We start from the raw sequence: 19,561 nt of genomic DNA, 5'->3' as shown, positions 1-19,561 counted from the left end.
CTTCCCGCCACGTGGTGCAGGCAAAGCACAGCTTTTCCCGCGCTGCAAACATCTCCTGAAGCCAGCATGGAGCCAGTCTGAAAACCTGGAAGGTGAATTCCCTGTCCTGGGAATCTCTCACCTGCCTGAGGAGCCATCCGCGTGGATGCCCTGCTTCCTTCTGCATTTTGGGGGAGCATCCCGCCAAGCGTGCCGGCAGTGTCGGTGGCCATGGTGGCAATTCCCGGGTGTCGGGAGGAAGCGGGAGCACAGCCGGAGGATGCTGAGTCATCGGCAGGCTGGCGGTGCTGATAGACGGCGGTACATGGGGGCCCTGCCGGGGGATTCAGCCGGACCACGGCCAGGCGCATGCCCAGCACTGCCGCAACACCGGCCAGCCCTGTGCCTTGGGCAGCTCTTCTGAGAAGCTGGGCCCTGACGAGGCTGGCGGGGGGCAGATAACATCTCCCCTCGCCTACAGACTTCACAGGACATACTAGGAAGGGCGGCGGGTGGGCAGAGATAGAGGTTTGCTTCCCAGCGTTATCGCCTCCCCGGCTGCAAACAAGATCCACCGTGCTGGCATGCTCTGCATCACCCCGCTTGCTTCCTTCTGGCCCCTCTTCGTTTTTTTGTTTTTTTTTTTTTTTTTAAAAAAAAAAAAACCCACCCTTTTCCTCCCCCTGACAACTGCAATCACTTTTCCTCTCCTCCCAGCAGCCAGGGTGCTGCTGCCAGGTGGCTGGAGTTTTGGGGAGGTGGCGGTACCTGTGCCAGCGCAGCAGGATCCGGGTGGGCTGGCCAATGTTTCCTGCCTGAGCAGGGTGCAGGGCCCCGATAAGTGTCGCGGGCGAGCACGAGGTTGAGTGGTAAGCGGTGCGGCACAGCCGGGCTGGCCATGGGGAACGCCGCTGCCAGGCGCAGCCAGGCACGCTGGGGCAGCTGCACGTCAGCCATGGGTGCTGTCAGATTGACCTTGCAGCAAAATCTGCTTGAGGCAGAGATACGATGTGGTTTGCCAGAGCCCGACAGCCCCTCGGTCCCGCAGGCAGCAGAGCATCCCCTGGGGACATGTGCTCATCCCTGGCTGTGCCGGTGGCATGGTCACGGCTCCCCAGGCCGGTGGGGCTGGGTGGATCTGGCAGGCGAGGCAGCTCCGTCCCTGGATTTCTGCAGCTTTTCACGTTGTTTCCTCCCCTCCTGCCCCCACTCCAGTTTTATCAGCTCTGTTGAAATAGGTCCCTGGAGGGAAACCCATTGGCGCGGCGAAGCCTTGGCAGGAGCAGAGCGGATGTGGCCTGGCCGGGTGTCCCCGCGGGGCGGCGGGCAGCTGCAGGCAGCTGTGCTGGCAGGAAGCCGCGCAGACGTCCCGCTCCGGGACCTGCCTGCGCCCCACCTCGCAGGTGGGGAAACTGAGGCACGGCCCTGCCAGGTGGGGACAGGGATGCAAGGTGCTGCAACGGGGCTGGGTGCTTGGGGTCTTGCATGGCCACTGCCTGTGCTGGGTAGTGGGCCGTAGCGATGTTCATGCGGCTGTGCCGCTCACCGGTGTGCTCCTGGTGTGCCCTCGGGCTGGCTGTGGCACGTCCCTGTGCTCTGCCCTGGTCAACAGCGGCTTTGACGGGGGCCTGAGCTAAGCACAGCATGTCCCGGGCTGTTTGCCCTGCGGATATGCATTTGGAGCAGCATATGGCCGTGCTGGCCGGGGGCTGCTGGGGTGGGGTGGTGGCATCAGGGTATTGGGGCTGCTGTGACACCGCTGGTGTGCTCTGTCTTGCAGTGCAGCCGCCTTGCTGGAGCCACGGCAATGAATGGGCACGCTCTGCCAGCCGGCACGCCAGCGCATCCCCGGGGCTGGCATGAGTTCTGCGAGCTGCACGCCATCAGCACCGCCAAGGAGCTGGCGCGGCACTACCTGCGCTTCGCCACTGAGCACCCGCACCATGACCTCCTGGCCGCCGAGAACTTCTCGGTGCAGTTCACCGACCTCTTCCAGCAGTACTTCTGCCATGAGGTGAAAGAGGGCTTTGCCATGAACCAGCTCCGCATCCTGCCCACCGGCCCAGCACGGGATTACCGGGAGACGCACCGGCGGCACACAGATGCCCCTTTGGGCACAGTGGCCACCAAAGCTGAGGCAGAGCCAGGCGTCCACCCCGAGCAGCCCAGCCGAAGCCCCGAGGCTGCCCCGGCGGGGCTGCACAAGTCCTGGAGCTCAGAGGAGCTGGCTGGGCCGGCGCGGCGGCCCTTCTCGCTCAGCCAACTGCGCAGGAGCTGGCGCAGCCTCTTCCGACGCCGTTCCTCGGATGCCCTCCCCGGGGATGGCGATGGGGAGGCTGCGGCAGAGGTGGCTCTCAAGCCAGGACTGGGCAAGCGCATCCTCCCGTGGGGACTGTCGCGGGAGCAGCCCCCCGAGGTGCGCAAGGAGGGGCTCCTCAAGTACGGGCTGCTGGACGAGACCTCCCTGGACAGCGGGACACGCTGGCAGCGCTGCCGCCTGGTGCTGCGGCGAGCGGGGATGCCTGACAGCGAGGAGTACGTGCTGGAGCTCTTCGACCCGCCCAAGGTAAGGACCTGCCAGCTCTTGCCCATTTCAGCTGGGTGATGCTGTGGGTCACTTGGCAGTGGGTTGGGGACAATGCCAGGGTGCCGGCACGGGGAGGAGCACTGCACCGCTCATCTCGAGGGTTTCTCACTGTGAGCATGTCCGGGCACAAGCCCAGAACCCAGAGGGGTTTGCTCTGCCACTGCTCTCCCTCCACCGCAGCCACACAAGGCTGCACCCTGTTTATGGAAGAGGAGAGTGGAGCCGCTGCTGCAGGCTTGCATTTGAAGGGTGGAATATGCTGTGAGCATGTGCCGAGAGTGACGTGTGCGCTCATGGTTGCGATCGGTTGAGATGCGATTGCATTCAACCCTGGGGTTTCCAGCTAAAAGCAGAGTGCTTGCCTTTGTGAGCTGAGGATGGAAGCTGGTGGCCTCCATCCCGCTCATTCCCAGCCCCACGGACCTGTCCCAGCAAGCAGGGGGGCACCGACTCGGGCAAACCCCACGTTGACCCCGTCCCTGCTGTGCTGTGGCTTCAGCACCCAGGGCATCTGCTTGCCTGGGCAAGTTGGGAAAGGAAGGGGGAAAATAGAAACTAGGCTCTGTGCCTTCCTCTGCTCCCTGTGGGACCTGTAAGGGAGTTTAATTTTATTTTGGTAAGTACTTTTGTGGCTAGAAATTCAGATCTCTGCTGCCCCGGGGAGCTCCCGTGGTGCTTAGACGCCGGCTGGAGCGGAGATGATGCAGGATGTGAGTGAACAGGGAGCGATGTGGGGGGAGCTGTGGTATTTAATCTTTAAAAAGACAGTTCCTCCACATGGCAGGTCTTACGCAGGCGTGATGGGATGGTTTTTTTTTTTTCCTTTTTCCTTGTTTTTTTTTATTTTTTTTATTTTTTGTGTGCTCATTTAACTTTGATGACTAACTTATGCTTTGGAAGGAGGGAGGCTCTGGCAGAGCTGGAGCCTTGTCCCTACTTTGGGCTGTGTTTGCTGCTCACCGTGGCAGCAGAACTAGGGAGCAGCTGGCTGAATTCCTGCTGCTTCCATCAAATGACTCAGTATTAAACATAAAACAAAACACCAAAAAAAACGAACAACAGCAAATTATAAAATCTGGTTTTGCTCCATCATGTCAGAGATTGCAGTTGTTTGTCCCCATGGGAGTGTGTGTCCCCATCCCTGGGCATGGGGAGGGGTCTGGCTCCAAACAGCATCACTTTGGGGGTCCTCGAGGGTGCTCCCAGCAGCCAGGCAGCGCTGCTGGGTGCCGGCATGGTCTGGAGCCCAGCTCACTGGGATGGCAGCGGGCACATGGGACCCCACCACAGGGAGCAGCCTGGCAGGTGGGGAGGGGGTGTTTGGGCTTGTGCTATTTCAGGTGCTGCTGCCAAATTTGCTGCCGGCTTTGCTCCGCTGCATCCGCCGTGGCTGTTGCCCAGACCTGCCCTTGAGGCTTTGCAAAAGCCAGAACTAAAGCGAAGCAAGGGAGTGCCCTCCTGGGGCGGCTGTGCTCCCCCATGCTGGGGGACTTTAGTAGTCAGGGCCAAGCACACCCTTCCATGGGCACCCCCCCATGCCCCCACCACCCAGGCACCAAGCCCCTGAGTGTTTTTATAATTTTTTAATTTTTCCCTGTGCACAGTATGGATTTGGCCACCTCCATGCCCAACAAGATCCCTGGTGACCCGGCACAGCCACAGGGCACAACTGAGCAGTCCTTTCTGCCAAGCCTTTTCCCTCAAAAGCTGTTGAGCACCGAGCAGGGAGCAAAGCCATCGCACCGCCAGCATTTGCACATGGAGCAGCACCCTTATCCTGCAGGATGAGCCCCTGGTCAGGCCCCTGCTGCGTGCTGCCTGCCCCAGGATCTGGTGCTTGCAGACACTGCTTTTTCCACCCCCTTTTTTGTTTTGTGTGTTTTTGGGTTTTTTTGTTTGGGTGGTTTTGGATGGTTTTTGTTTGTTTTTTTTTTTTTGTTTTTCCCCCACACCCCTTATTCCTCTCCCCGTAGCCCCTGACTGCCTTTGACCCACAGGCAGGAGACATTTAAAACAAGACTTTTCCTAAGCACACCCAGCGCTCTGCAGCGTTACGCCTTGCAGTCTGCATCAGATTTCTGTCCCACGGAGATGTCCTGGTGAGTCCCTGTCGCTTCGAGGCCGGGGGACCCCGTGGTCCCCGGGGCCCTTGAGCAAGGGGAGTTTCTCAGCCAGGTCTGTGGATGTGGGGGATGTTCCTCGCTGGATTTTGCAAGTCTGCGGAGCAAATTGCTTCCTGTGCAAATATTCTCAGGGCGGGTCCTTCCTTTTTAATTAACTGGGCCAGGGCCAGATCCTGTCGTCTTTACAGCAGAGTCAATCCAGCCCCTTTCCCAGTAACTGTGGTTGGATTCTGGGGGTGGTGGAAAGCACCCCACAGTGCTAGGGAGTCCTACTCCCCAAACCCAGCAAGGGGTGAACTGTGGAACAGTGGGAACAAAACAGCTTGTTGGTTTGGGGGTTTTGGTTTAGTTTGTGTTATTTGGGTTTTTTTTCCTTCAAAACAACCAACTAGTAATGAATAACTCCCTAGAGAAGGTGGTGGGCAGCCCCCTCCCCTCCATCCTCCAGCCCCAGGGTGCTCACAGGGCTTTGCTGCTGCCTTTCACCCATGTGGTAGATCTATTCCTGATTTTAAGATGTTGTTGATCGTCATGGAATATTAATGGTTTTAAATAAGCAACTGTAAAAACAGTCCTTGGGCGCTCTCATACCCGGCTGGTCTCTGGACTGTTAGACTCGGTCACCCTTGAGGTCTCCCTGGAAGCGCCCTCCTCTTTGCCCTTTCTAGCCTTTAAATAATAAGATGCCAATGGAAATCCAGCTCAGCCGCATGGCTTTACAGCATCTAGCCAAGCCCCCAAATATTCAGCACCTTGCAATGGCCTTGGAAAGGCAGGGTGCGTGGGCAAAGCTGGGTGGCCCCACGTGTGCCCCGCCGCGGCTTGGCCATTGCTCCCTTGCTTTGCTTTTGGCAGTTTTTCTTATTTTCTCCCTACTTTCTCCCCGGTGCACTCCAGCAGGGTCTCTGAGCCTAATCCCGTAACGTGCCTGGCATCAAAGGGAGCAGGGCGCTTTGAAGAGCCCTAATCCCATTTACTGCTTGGGTGGCTGTGGCCAGCGCTGCGCTGGGTGAAGGGTGAGTGTTGGCGAGCCGTGCTGGAGCCGCCGCCGGCGGTCCCTGCGGTGCTGCCTGGTGTGGGCATTCCGTTCCCTAGGCACATGCTGGTCCCACCAGAGCTCCAGCTGACCGAGATGGGCCTTTTGGGCAGAGGGAGCAGCTCGCTTTCCCATGCTTGCAGCTGCTGCTGGGTTGGTTTTGGCATCGCTCCTTCCTCCCTCCAGCACTGGAAAAATGATGTTGCAAAGGAATGATCTGGAGACGGTTGGAGCCGGAGTGGGTCACAGCCTGGCCGCAGGGCACCAGTGGGCTCAGGGCACCCAGTGTGGGGTGAGGGGCACCCGGACCCCCACCCTGGGGACACAGCAGGGGAGTCGGTGTGCTGGGGAGAGGAGGGGTGCAAGGATGCCGTGCTACTGACCCATGCCGGGGTGAGGTGATCATGTTCTGTGGCATGAGGCTGCTGGGGCCAGACCCAACAGCAGCAGGGCCATCCTGATGTGCAGAGCTCCTGGAGCAGGGGGGATATCAGGGTCTCTATAATCTACGTATGGCTCTACACATACATGTGCGCAGGAAAACCAGTGAAACCCTGGGTATGGTCCTAGGCATGCAACCCAGGTGGATTCTCTGATGTTTAGTATGAGGGTGATGCTTACCAGTCCTCCTTGCTTCCCATGGAGGAACTAAGGGCTTTCTCCTCTACATGCCATTTGTTCTCATATAGCTTGTAGCATTGAGTGGCTCTGAGGCCCCTCCACCTTCCTAAATTTAAGCCAAAGCTGGCAAAACAGGTTTGCGTGTTTTAGAACAGCCCCGCGGGGTTTCAGGGCTGCCCTGTTCATCGGCTGAGCCCCAGCCCCAAGTGCCTCTATAGAGCCAAATCCTAAACTCCATGAAAACTGATTTGCAACGGAAATGTCCCAAGCTGTTTCTGTTGACCAGATGTTTTTACAGGAAGGGGAAGGGAAATGGGATTTGCATTTGTGCTGGTTTCTTTATAGCATTTTAATGAAATCCAGTGCATCCCGTAAATTGATGGCACGCCGAGATGAGCTGGAAAGACTCCTTCCGGTGAAAACCCATGGTGCCTGTGTCGTGGCTCATGTGTCTTCAGCCGTGGCCACAGGAGCAGCAGTATTTTTATCTCAGTGCTCAGTGTGAGACTGCTTTGACTTTTTTTTTTTTTCTCTTTCTTTTTCCCCTTCCTTTCACCTGAAGCGGGTTTCTGAGAACTGCCACCTCCTGAACAAGCAGGTCCTGTGCCGCTGAGCTCTGATTTTCAGTGCCTGGGGCTCTACGTGGCATGGGGTGGGAGACATCCCAGTGTTGCGGTCCCCATTCCCATGCCAGCTCCTCCTGGAACTGCTTGCTTTGTACCTTCAGGAGCAACTGGGGCTGCTCAGACACAGCCTTAAGTGACTCAGCTGAGAATATATGGAGAGGCAGTGGCAGAGGGGGAGCCCACAGGGATGGAGAGGCCAAATTTTGGGAAGGCTTGACCCAGCAGCAGCAGCTGGTTTTGCATCCCTATCCCAGGCATGGACTTGAGGAAACCCCCTCTTCTGCAGCACAGTGCTTTGCTTCAAATCCAAAGCACATTTCCTCTTATTAGTGACCTATAATTATGCTTAAAAACTGGACACACCAAGTTGGATGTGCAAATGCCCTTGTCGCTGCTGCAACCCCGTGAGCTAATTTGTTCCTCTATTCCTGCCAAAAAAGATACAAAACGGTTTTTTCCTCCCAGGGTCCCCACGAGCAGAGCACCTGTTGCCTGCAGGCTCTGGGTGCCAGTGATGGGAAACATCTCAGTGTCCCGTTGTCACTGTGGCCCAGGAAGAGCATGTTTGTGTCAATCTGGATCCCATCTGATGTCTTCCATCCTGTGAGCCAGAGCAGGCTGGATCATGTGTGCTCCTACCCTCAGCCTCGAGGTTCGCCCAGGGGCGAGCTGACTTGCACCACATGTTATTTTCTCTCTTTGTTGTAATAAAAATGTTAAACAATCCCAGGCTGGCAGGGGTTGCTGCCTTGATCCTCCAGCCAAGAGTGACCCTGTTGCATTGTCCCTTGGTGGCTGGACATGAGGCTGGGACTGCATCCCCAGGGACTGCATCCCTCTCCCTGCATCCCCAGGGACCACACCCTTCTCCTGGCACCCTTCTCCCTGCATCCTCAGGGACCACATCCCTCTTCTGGCATCCCACTCCCGGCATCCCCAGGGCAGGACCTGGGAAACCTGCTGTGGGGTAAGAGGTTTGTGATTCCCTCAGGAGAGGCAGAACCGTGCCCAAAGTGGCACTGAAACCTGCCTGCGGATTTTCACCACCAAGCAGGGCAGGTAGCGCATCCCCTCACTGCTCTGCTTTCGGCACTGCACCACTTGCTGTTCTTCGAAGGCGCATGGGGCTGGGCGTCCTTTCGGCTTTTTGAGATTTTAGTGGTGACTTTTTCTGGTTGTTTTTTTTTCTTTTTTTTTTTTCCCCTCCTCTTTTTTGGTATCGCAGAGTGAGGGCACACAGGGGGAGGGTGATGAGACAAAAGGTTATTTGTCATTTATTAACCACAACTTTTTCCATCCTTGGTCATGCACGGAAAAAACACTTTTAGCAGTGTAACCACAGCCCCGGCGTTAATTGCTGAAGAGCAGAGTTTCTTATTTTGGAAACTGTGTTGCTGGGATGGAACTAGCCAGGGCTTGATTGGGTTGCAAGGAGAAGGGTGCAGGACAGAGCCCCAGCCTGCCACTTCCCCGGGCACTGGGGTTGTTGGGGTTTGCAGGAGAGGGGCTCGGAGGGTTGCCTTTCTTATTAACCCCATCCTTTAAAATCCACCCCGTGGTTTCTGGGGTGCAGGTTGTCCCGTTGCTGTGACCCCCCAGCTCGTGGCAGTGATGCTCACGGCTGGGGCTGTCTCCCTTGCAGGGATGCTGCAGAGCTGCTTGGGTAGGAAAGTACCACGTACAAGCTGAGAAGTGAGCAAAAAATAGCAATATTAAGAGAATCACAGGAAAAAGGACTAGAAAAGCGCTCAAGGACGGTGCTGCTTCCTTCCAAGAGTCCCACAGCTGGAGGTGCAAGGGGCTGTGGGGTGCTGGTGGGTGCTGGGTCCCGCTCAGCCCTGGCAGCCAGTGCGAGATGCCCAGTGGTATTTTTTGGATGGTTGTCTCTTTTTTTTTTTTTTTTTTTTTTTTTTTTTTTTTACGTCCCAGGATGTGGTTGTTTCGAGGCTGAGTGCTGCTTCTTTCAAAGGTAAATATTTATGAGAGCCTGTGCAGGCAGCACGGCGTCTGGAAGGATTCATCCCAGCGGAGGGGGCTGAGCTGGGGCTGATCCCACTCCTCCCTGCCAAGCAGCTGGTCCCAGCTCTGACTGATGCCAGTGATGGGCATTGTAATGTCCAGCATCACCTCAAGATGATGTTAAAAATGAAGCATTTTGGGCAAGGTCTGCTTCCTTCAGCTGTGCAGGGCACAGCACTGGACAAGGGTCAGGTCCTGCTTTAGGATCAAAATACCCACCCGGGGGGATCAAACGCTCCCACTTGGGCTCTTGGAGCTCTTGCATCGTCCTGGGTGATGCAAAAACCTTGGGTGATGCAAAACCAGAGCACACCCTGGGGACTGCAGGGACCCTGTGGGGACTGTGTGGGGTCGGTGCTGGGGACCGTGCACCCCCCAGCCCTTGGGGGCCAGTTTGTGGGGTGACACTCCCCGGCTGCAGCCAGCTCCTGCTTGCAGCAGACACCTTGTTTACTTTCCGCGCTCGTTATTTATTCCAGGAAATTATTAAAGCAGCCCATGCTGGAAGCGAGTTTGGCTTAAAATAAATAAAAAAATATATAAAGGGGGCTGGCAAATGCCGCCTGTTTACAGATCCTGTTTATAAACTCCCATCTTCCTAAACCCTGCTGTGAATGTGAGCCGCTGGCCTCTCTGTTTTGGGGTGGTTTGCAGGGATTTGGGGAGGAAAGGCATTTGTGCAGAGCTGGTGGCTGCTGCCTTGCTTGGTGGAGGTTTATCAATGCATAAAGAGGGGCAATCAGCCCTGAGAATGGGGTGGGGGTTTCTAGTCAGACAGCCCCCCCCCCCCCCCCAGATCCCTCCCCAAAGGGTATGGATTTACCCAGTGGCTTTTGGGGTTGCGTTTTGCAGCGCCCCAGGTTTAATTTAAGAAGAAATAGGGACTCAGTGGAGCGATGGGGGATCTGGGCTGTGTTTTCTTGTGTTCCCGTTCACTGGCGATGGGAACAGAAGGTGCTTTGTGCCCCAGCCGCCCCCAAGCCAGCGCTTCAGGCCGGCACAACGGTGCCTCTTGTCACCGCTGAGCCCGGTCCCCTCAGGGATGGCTCTGTCCCCTGCCATGAGCTTTGGAGATGCTTAGAGATGGAGTATCTTGGAAACTCTTTTGTGCCTCTGGTGTTGGTGGTTTGAGGGTGCTGGCTGGGGTTTGGGGTGGGCAGAGAGGGGTGTCGAGAGAGGTAATGGCCGGGCTCCACAGGGAGCTCAAGCTCACCCAGCAGCCCACAGCGGGGATCACCTCTCATGTTTCTCCGCTTAACAGAGGCAGGAAACCTCCTACCTCCAGTTCCTCAAGGCCAGAACAGAGAACCCCATGGTAGTGCTTACTGCGGTTGTCAGTAGGTTTCAGAGTGAACAGCCTCTACATGCAGGCAGAGAAGTGGGAGTGTGCCATCCTGGAGCCCTCCCCAGAGAGCTTTGACAGGGCAAGCCCAGACAGGGGGGCCCTGCAGTGGGCACGGGATGCAGGAGGCACATGAGAGGCTGGCGGTGTGCAGGGAAATGGCCCAAATCAGCAGGGTCCCAGACCCCATCCCCATCCCTGGCACGGGGCTGCCTGGGGTGGACCTGTGCTGGGGGTCAGCTGTGGGGCAAACACCCAAGGAGGAGCATTGCGATTAGCCACGCTACCAGCAGTGGGATGAGCCGCTGGTGGACAGACATTGGGATTACTGTGCTGCAAACCTGCAAGGCTGAACAGCGGGATTAGCCGTGGTACAAATCCCTGAGGATGAACGCTGGGATTAGCCATGGTGCAACTCCCTGAGGATGGACACCGGGATTAGCCATGGTGCAACTCCCTGAGGACACATGCTGGGATTATCTATGGTGCAAAATCCTCAAGAACAATCATTTAGTTTAACCATGGTGAAAACTCCCAAGGACAAACACTGGGATTATCCATCATGCAAAGTCCCCAAGGACGAACGCTGGGATTACCCATGGTGCAAACTCCTGAGGACGATTGCTAGTGCAGCAGACACTTTGCACCCTCCAGCACAACCCTTGGTGCCCACCCCAGCCCCACTGGACCCCTGCTGCCCTGCACCAGGGCATTGTGTTTCCCCTCCAGTTTGCCTGGCATCTCCCGGGACAGGGCTGTGTGCCTCCATGCTCCCGGGAAACTTCACAAAACTCCCCGGGGGCTGTGGGTGCAGGATGTGGTTTTACACTGGCATAACCCAGCACCCGCACCGCTGCAGACCTTGGTGGCTGTCATCTGCCCATCCACCAGCAGCCCGGTGGGGCTGAGCCATGCTGGGGTACGCTGCAGCTCTGGCTGAGGTTGTGCCTTGCAGCAGGGGTACACAGTGGGCTCCATCATTTACAAGAAGCGACAAATCTCGCCCGTACCCACTGGGGACTTTGCACAACGTCTTGCAGCGTGACTCAGAGTGGAAGCGAAATTGCTGGCACAGGGAAATCCCCAGCGCATGGAGGGGCCGGCAGCAGCACCCGCTGCTCTCGAAGGATTTACTGCCATGGCCATGCCACTGCCATCATTGTTGTGCCACCGCCAGCAGCACCATGCCACTGCCATCATTGCTGTGCCACTGCCATCAGCACCATGCCACTGCCTATCATCTCTGTGGCACTGCCCTCCTCACTGTGCCACAGATGTCATTGCCATGCCACTGCCATCATTGCCGTGCCACCGACATCATCACCCTGCTGCTACCGTCATTGCTGTGCCACCACCGTCATTCCTCTGTCACTGCTATTGTTGCTGTGCCACCACTATCACCATGCTGCTGCCATCATTACTATGCCACTGCCATCATCCCCCTGCCACCGCTGTCATTGCTGTGCCACCACTGTCATCCCTGTGCCACCACTGCCTTTTCCAGCAGGGGACTGGGCACTGGCTGAATCCACTGGGAAGAGTGGGTTGGCTCCGGCTCCCTCCAGTGCAAACCAGTGTTGCGGGTGGTGGCAGCGCTTTGGGGACCCAGCAGAAATCGGCTGAACTTGGGGGTGTCTGAGTGGGTGGTGGATGCCAGCACCCTGCCAGTGCGTGGGCGCCACTGGTGCCAGTCAAACCTAGAGGTGCCGCTGCTCCCGAGCGTGGGCGATGTGGCGGTGCAATTTCACTCTCGTTCTTGGAAAGCTGGCTGCCTTCCTCTTCAGAGTGAAAAAGTTCTCCCAGAATTTGCAGTGTCCCCTGCGCATCCATGCGGGTTGTGCTCCTTACAGCAGCAGCTCAAAGCGGCACAGTGGGAGCTTTCCTGGCATGCGTGCGTGGGCTGGAAGGAATTTTGCTTCCAAAAAAAGAACAAAAATCCAAAATAGCCTTGTTAGAGAGAGCCAGGGAGACCCAGTATGCTCAGCCAGCCCTCCCAAACAGTGGTTTCCCCACTGCTGCTCCCACATGGAAGCATGGAAGGCAAGTGACAAGGTGTCCGTGCAGGGTGCTGGAGGGAGCATCGCCGTGGAAGGGGCAGTGATGCTCATGGGCATGGGCGTCACGCACTGGCCTCACGTAAACACAGGTAGTAAAGACAGTGGCAGGTAAAGGAGCTGTGGTGAGAGCTGTTACGGGGGGGTTGCAAGGAGGAAACGCAGCAGCTCCTCTCCACGCCTGCGACACCCGAGTGCAGCTGTGACCTTGGCCTGACCTTCAGCTAGCGCTTCTGGCACAACCACAGCGCCAAGCTGGTGTCGGTCTCCTTCCTATATTTGGCAGATTCTGGCAAACCCCACTTTCTCCCGGCTGCCCTGCCCTCCCAGGTGCGCAGTGGCCGCAGGTGCTGTGCCGGCACTCCCCGTGCTGGGCTGGTTCTCCCCACGCGGCGCCGGTGCTCCCTGTGACACCCCATGGGGACTCCCTGGGGTTGGAGGTGCAGTGGGATGTCCTCCCTGGGTCAAGCCGTGGGCTCTGGCAGGATGCTCAGGGCAGGGAGCAGGAGGGAGTTTAATCCTGGGGGTATTTTCCTCTGTCTCCCAGTTGGCCCCATGTCCCTGGCCACTGCGTACAGCTCTGGTCTGGCTGAAGCTTCATATTTTTAAACTCTACAAAAATCCCCTGCAAAGAACAAAAATACAGATACTGGGGTTCAGCAGACTGCGGGTGGGAGGGTACTGCTTCCAAGCACTGAATCTAAGTAGGTGCTGAGAGCTGGTGTGGATCCTCTGTCCTCAGCCGGTGGGACCGTCACCCCCATCGATGTTCTGGTGTCCCCAGCAGTGCCTGGCCACTGTCAGCCACTGCAGGGGGAGGCAGTTCGGGGGAGCTGGGCCACATCCTGCTGCCATCAGCCCTGTGAGCCACACACCAGCCGTGTCACATCCCAGGATGGCTGATTTTCATGGCAGGTGGCAAGACGGGGGATGCCACAGTGATGGCACGGTGGCAGCTGTGTTCTGAGGGCTTGGGAGTGCAGCTTTATAGGGCATCCTGTCCCTGGGAGGTTTTGGGGGGTGCTCAACCACATGCTGGGGTTTCTTCCCTGTCCACAGGATCCTTTGGAGGAGCGGTGGGGTGAAGTCTGCAGGCTGGGAGCTGAGCTGGGGCAGCATCCCAAGCACCTGGAGTATCCCATTCCACCCCATCCCGAACACCGTGAGCATCCCACCCTGAGCATCCTTAGCACCCCAAGCCAAGCCTGCAGCTGGGGGTATCCAGCCCCACGATGCTGTTGTGGCACCTTTCTTGCTAAGGAGGAGCCCGTGGGTGCTGGGCGAGCACGCGGTGTATTGAGTGTGCAGTTTTGGTTACCGAGAAATCCCTTTCTTGGTACCAGCCACCATCGAGCAGGGCATCTTGCGGTCAGGTGCGGCAGTTCGGGGGGTGGGGGCACCGTGCCTGCGGTAGGCACTTCTCCGAAGCCAGACTGGTTTTTTTTTGGGTGCCGTATCGCTCTGCTGCATCATTTCCTTCTCCCTTTACACTCCCCGTCTGCACTTTTCCCCAGGAGGGGCGCAGGGGGCTTCGCCGAACTCCCTTTTCCTGGAATTTCCCACTTCCTAGGAAAGCGGGAGGCTGACCCCAAGGCTGTGGTTGGGATGTATGCCGATAAAACCGGCTGCACCGGCAAGCTTGGGGACGTGCCGGATGTCACAACCCACGTGTGGGAAAGCAGCCAGGACGGGCAACCCCTTTGCTTTCTCCCTGCAGGACTTTTGCGCAGGATGTGGTTATTTTCCAAGGATGGCAAAAAATTAAAACTCCTTTGGGATAAAAAGCACCGGTGCCACCGTGGTGGCTGGCGGCGCCGTTGGTGACAGTGATTGCAGCAGCTGCAATCACTGTTGCTGACGGCATTGGGGGTGCTGCGAGCCACCGCGGTAGCACCAAACCCGTTACACGATGCTGTTCAGCAAGAAACTTCTAAGAACTTTCTTTTCGGTGCAGCTTGGTGCTGATAAGGGCTGGTCCCTCTCACGCTGTGTTTCCGGCCCCAAAGTACACTGAGTCCTCAGTTGAGAGTGTCGAGGGAGGGAGGAAAGAGGGGGGGATGGAAAAAAAAATACAAACTAAACACGGTTTGGTTGGATGACCACAGAGAGTGCCAAGTCCCAGGTAGGGACAGTCCCTGGTGAGGACCCCCTGGGGGTCCCACAGGTGGTTGGGGACAAAGGGGGGTGGCTTTGTCAGGAGCATCACAAGCTCGGAGCAAAATTCAAGCCCTTTGGTTAGCAAATGCCATCATGTGGTGGAGTGCCTGCAGCCCAGCGTCCTTGCGGGGACAGCGGCGGCCGTGGATGGGAGAGGACTGCTGGAGCCGGCACAGGGTGCAGCAGCCCAGCCCGTGGGATGCTGAAGGTGCCGAGTGAATCACAGCCAGCCAAATTTTTGTTGTGCCAGGCTGGCAGGAAGCCTGGTGCAGGGGATGAGCATGCCCAGCACATACTGGTACTGGCGGGGCTTTGCCGGACTCAACAGGGTGGCTCGCTTGCAGAGCCGTGCGTTTGGCTCTGGCCACAGGGGTCAGCGTGGAGGGGTTGGCTCCATCACCCAGCACCAGCACAGGGTCCCCCAGGGGCATTTCGCACCCAGGAGGGTCCCTGGCACCCCGGATAGAGCCCGGTCCTGGCGGTGGCTGGGTGGGTGCCACGTGCCGCAGCCTCACCGCAGTCAGCGGCTCGCTTGCCGGCACACAGGGCGCGTTGGGGAGCAGAGGAACTGAAAGCTGCTGGGAGGGGTATTATTAGCCTTTATGGAAGTGTTTGCTCAGCGTTTTGTCATGTGCCTGTGTCAGCGCCAAACTGGCTGGGTGGCTGCGGAGAGCTCTTGGCACGCCACCACCGCGCGCGCCGCTGACCCCCGCACCCACAAGCAGGGTGCTCCCTGCCTGCACTCCGATTTCCCCATCAGTGCACACAGTCTCCCCAGAACTCAGCGCCATTCTGGGAGCCCCCTTCTCCCTCCTCTCCTCCAGCCATCCTTCTGCTGCTGGGTCCTTGGGGCCACCAAAGTGGGTCCCCACTCTGGGTGCTACTTGGCCCGCCCTGGGGTGCCCTGTGTCATGCAGGGTATTTCCTTGCCATGCAGGGTATTTCCTTGCCACATGGGGTATTTCCTTGCCAGTGGGGTATTTCCCTGCAGAGCCGGGTATTTCCTTGCTGGCTGATGTGGCTCAGGTGGCTCCTAGCAGGCTTGACCCCTTCCCAGTGGAGCAGCGGGCGGTGGGGCAGTGTTTTGGGGTGCAGGGGTGTTGGGACTCAGCTCAGCTGCTGCGCTCCCCTCCGCAGGGCTCCAAGCCGAAGCTGCACGCTGCCTGCTCTGCCGTCCAGGAGGTGCGGAGGTGCACGCGCCTCGAGATGCCCGATAACATCCACACCTTCGTCCTCAAGGTAGGGTCTGGCTGAGGGGGGGTCCAGAGCCAGCCCCACGGCCTTTCCCACCCTCCGGGGTGCACGTGGCTGCTGAGCGCTCCCGTGCCAAATTTCTGTTCCTCTTCCCAGCCGGGGAGGGGGTGCACAAGGGGGGATGTGGCATGCAGGGTGGGGGATGCTGTGCCCTGGCTGGGGTCAGGTTTGGTGCCCAAGCGCAGGGGGGTGGGGAGGGGGATGCACATCTCTCTGTCTGAAGCCCCTGTGTCCCTGTCTGATGTCCCCCAGGTCACCAACACCACTGATGTCCTGTTTGAGGCAGGGGACGAGCAGCAGCTCAGCTCCTGGACGGCCGCCATCCGGGAATGTGCGCGCAGGGGGTAAGCGCCCGGTGGATGTCCCCGAGCCTGGGGATAGGGACAGCAGCTCTGTGTCCCGCAGAAACGTGCTGGCTCCGCACCGCCAGTGCTCAGCCTGGATTCTCCCGTCCCCGGCAGGTCTGACACGGGTGACCCTGAACTCCTGGTGTGCCGGCACCCCGACCCCACGGCTGCCAGCCCCACCACCAGCACTGACACTCTCAGCCAAGGTGAGCAGTGGGGACACTTGGGGGACCTTGGGGACAGGGCATCACTTGCTGGGGGGTCGCTGCGTCCTGCCGTGGCTGGCTGGGCTGATCAGGCATCCCCAAATGGCGTGGCAGGGGGCAGAGCCAGAGGGCAGGGGGATGGGCGGAATAGGCAGGAGTCCCCACTTCCCTGGGGCACTCATCCCTGTGCCCTAGCAGGGGCGACGCCGGGGGACCCGGGGGAGGCGGCAGGGCCGAAGATGGAGCAGTTCCTCTCCTCCTGCCCCTGGTTCCATGGGCCCATCTCCCGCGTGAAGGCGGCTCAGCTGGTGCAGCTGGGGGGGCTGGAGGGCCACGGTGTCTTCCTGGTGCGGCAGAGCGAGACGCGTCGCGGCGAGTACGTGCTCACCTTCAACTTCCAGGGCAGAGCAAAGGTACGGGTGGGAGAGGGTCTGGGGTGGGAATCTTGCAGGAGCCCCTTGGGCAGACCCCCCGCCATGGCATGGTCCCTGTCCCATTGCATCCCACCCTGGGGAGATGCTCTCTCCTTGCCTGGTCCCTGCCCTGATGCTGGCAATGGGCTGGCAGCCCCATCCTCGCTCCTGGGGGGCAAAACCCCCTGCAGCAAGCAGGGCACCGCAGGCTGGGGATGTAGCACATTGTGCTAAGGCCATTTGTCCCCTCCCCACCCCAAATATACCTGTGCTCCCCATCATCTCCTCCAGCAAAGGAGCCGGTGGAAGAGTAACAGGTCTGTACTCCTCCCTGCAGCACCTGCGGCTGGCGCTGACGGAGCGGGGCCAGTGCCGCGTCCAGCACCTCCGCTTCTCCTCTATTGTGGAGATGCTGCACCACTTCCATCGCTACCCCATCCCGCTGGAGTGCGGGACAGCCTGTGACGTCCGTCTGTCCAGCTACGTCGTCGTCCTGCCCCAGCTGCAAGGTAGGTGGGCATGGAGGGATGTTTCTACAGGTGCAGGGGTGGGGGGTCCATTCCCAGTGGGAGGGTCCCCGGGGTGGATGCGGATGCCCCGGGGCTGGGAGAGCTGTGCCCTTTGGCCACAGCGTGGGGTGGGGAAGTGGAAGGATCCGGGCAGTGGCACAAAAGGTGACTCCCAAGCTCCTGGCTTCCTCTTTCGAGAAAGGAGAAGCTGCCCCAAACCGCCAGCCTCTCCTCGCTGCGGCTGGGAGTGTGTGGGATGCACCCCGGTACCCAGAGCGGGGGCAACGAGGCAGGAGCATCCCACTGACCGGCCATCTCTCCCCTCCGCCTGCAGCTCCCGGCTCCAGCACCACGGTCCCTCTCCCCATGCCCATTCCCGGCTGGAGCCCTGAATTCAGCCTCGACCCCACCGGCTCCACCTGCCCCCGCAGCCCCGATGACACCCCCCCGGGTCCCCCACCGGAGCAGATCTTCCACCTGGTGCCGCCACCGGCCGAGCTGGCGCAGAGCCTGCGCCCAAGCAGGGCAGCCACGGTGCCTGGCACCCGGCACCGCGATTCGGACTACGAGGTAGAGGCGCCAGGCCGGGGCCACGTCCGTGCCATCGACAACCAGTACACGCCGCTCTGACGGGTGCTGCGCTGGCACCGGGATGCACTTTCGGGTGGAGAAATCCCAGAGACCTTCCGGGTATCCCATCGAGAGAAAGAATGTACCTAGTTTCTTCCTTCTGGTTAGGGATGATTATTGTATTTTTGCAAGGAAGGGGGTAATTTTTCACTCCAGTACGGGTGTGCTCCCTCTCTTCGGCCTGTTAAAGGGCCTTTTATTTTTATTTTTTGTTATTATCAAAGCTTTCTCATTACTGTTTACACACCGCTCGTGCCTGCATCCCTGCGTGCCAAGCATCGCGCTGTCAGGCTCGGTCTCACACCTGTCCCTGACACGACAGTGCCCAGCGAAGGAACCAGAGTCTTGCGTTACACTCACATAATTGGAGAAAGGAAAAGAAGAAAAAAAAGGAAAAAAATAAAAATTAAGAAAAAAAAGAAAAAAATAATTTAAAAAAAAGTGGATTATAATTTCATCAACCAGTTGCTGCTCTGGGCCACACGCAGGCGAAGATGAGCCCCGTCCTCCTGTCCCAGCACGTGCTGCCGCTGCCGAACGCACCAGCAAAGCCCGACTTGCCGGAGCTGAGCTCCCACGTCGGGTGAAGATGACGATTGTAATCAGAGTTTGGGCTTTGTTGTTAAATAAGGCAAAAACTGGCTTTTCTTGTTCTTCTTTTTTAACCTAGCACAGTTGCAGTCACTGCCTGCACCAGCTGGAGGAATCCTTACACCATTAGCCTTGCTAATTAAGATGTGAACACTAACTGCTCCATCATTAATAATGTCACTAGCTGAGAACTAACACGGAGACTGACAGCAAACCGCTCCTCCCGGTGATGGAGGCATCTTATCCCAGTGATGGAAGCATTTTATGCACAATCTAAAGTAATTTTGTTTTTTCCCCAAAAGATTTTTTTTTTCACCTTGCCAGTGCAGGTGGCTGCCCACCCCACTCTTGCTTGCCTCCCCCCCCTGCCCAAAACACTGTGTAATGAGGAGCGTGGGGGTATTTTAAGCTATGCAACAGCCTCTGACAGGCGAGGGGGGGTCCCTTTGGCATACTCCTCCCTACCTGGAGGAAAAGCCTCTCCCAGCCATCTCCCCCCAAGCCTGCAGAGGGGCTGCGCCCCCCGACATGGCTTAGGTAGAGGAGGCCAGAGGGTCACAACTCGGCGGCTGGAATTACACACACAGCGGGCGCTTCAGCCTGTTTGCTGCGCGCATCTCGCCCTAGGAGCTTGCACAGCGAGCCGCGTGCCGAGCACTGCTCCAACTCCTGCAGGAACAACCGTGCAGCCACCAAATCCCCAGGGCTCAATATCCCCCCGTCCCTGGCAAAGGGAGAGCAGCACCGGAGCCAGGAGCTTGGCTGCACCCCAACATCCACGGCTGCTTCCAGCCCTGGTGCCACTTTACCTGGGGCAGCCAGCGCGGCCACGCCGGGAGAGGAACCACTTCTTAGAAGCTGCCGTTATTTTAAGAATAAGGAAGGGGCTGGAGCCCTTGCGACACACAGGAGGGGATGTTCGCAGAGTTCAACTTCCAGATTTCTCAGCGCAGCCGGTGCGACACTCCCTGGGATTTCGGATGCAAAACTCGCCTTGAAATTGCTTTAGAGGAAAGCCTTTTCTTTTTATTTCCCTTGAAATGGCAATAGAGGTGGGAACCCTCAGG

At 58.2% G+C, this 19,561-nt stretch overlaps 1 protein-coding gene across 7 annotated transcripts in view; it reads left to right on the top strand.

The window, feature by feature from the left end:
• The window catches only part of SH2B3 (SH2B adaptor protein 3), a 42,743-nt gene that overhangs the window by 7,020 nt on the left and 16,162 nt on the right, over nucleotides 1-19,561 (top strand). For 2 of the 7 annotated variants that reach the window (XM_080390629.1, XM_080390632.1), the window contains exons 2-8: nucleotides 1,760-2,545; nucleotides 15,682-15,783; nucleotides 16,051-16,142; nucleotides 16,260-16,351; nucleotides 16,547-16,764; nucleotides 17,102-17,273; nucleotides 17,608-18,546. In XM_080390629.1, the coding sequence (XP_080246755.1) occupies nucleotides 1,787-2,545; nucleotides 15,682-15,783; nucleotides 16,051-16,142; nucleotides 16,260-16,351; nucleotides 16,547-16,764; nucleotides 17,102-17,273; nucleotides 17,608-17,903 (1,731 nt within the window). In that variant the 5' untranslated portion in view covers nucleotides 1,760-1,786 and the 3' untranslated portion in view covers nucleotides 17,904-18,546. The other 5 variants (XM_080390630.1, XM_080390626.1, XM_080390628.1 and 2 more) reach the window with 5 other exon arrangements.

Source organism: Falco punctatus, assembly GCF_963210335.1.
Source record: "Falco punctatus genome assembly, chromosome: 1".
NCBI classification, from domain to species: Eukaryota; Metazoa; Chordata; class Aves; order Falconiformes; family Falconidae; genus Falco; species Falco punctatus.
The sequence above is the reverse complement of the archived record's forward strand: the minus strand, read 5'-3'. Positions and strand labels throughout refer to the sequence as shown.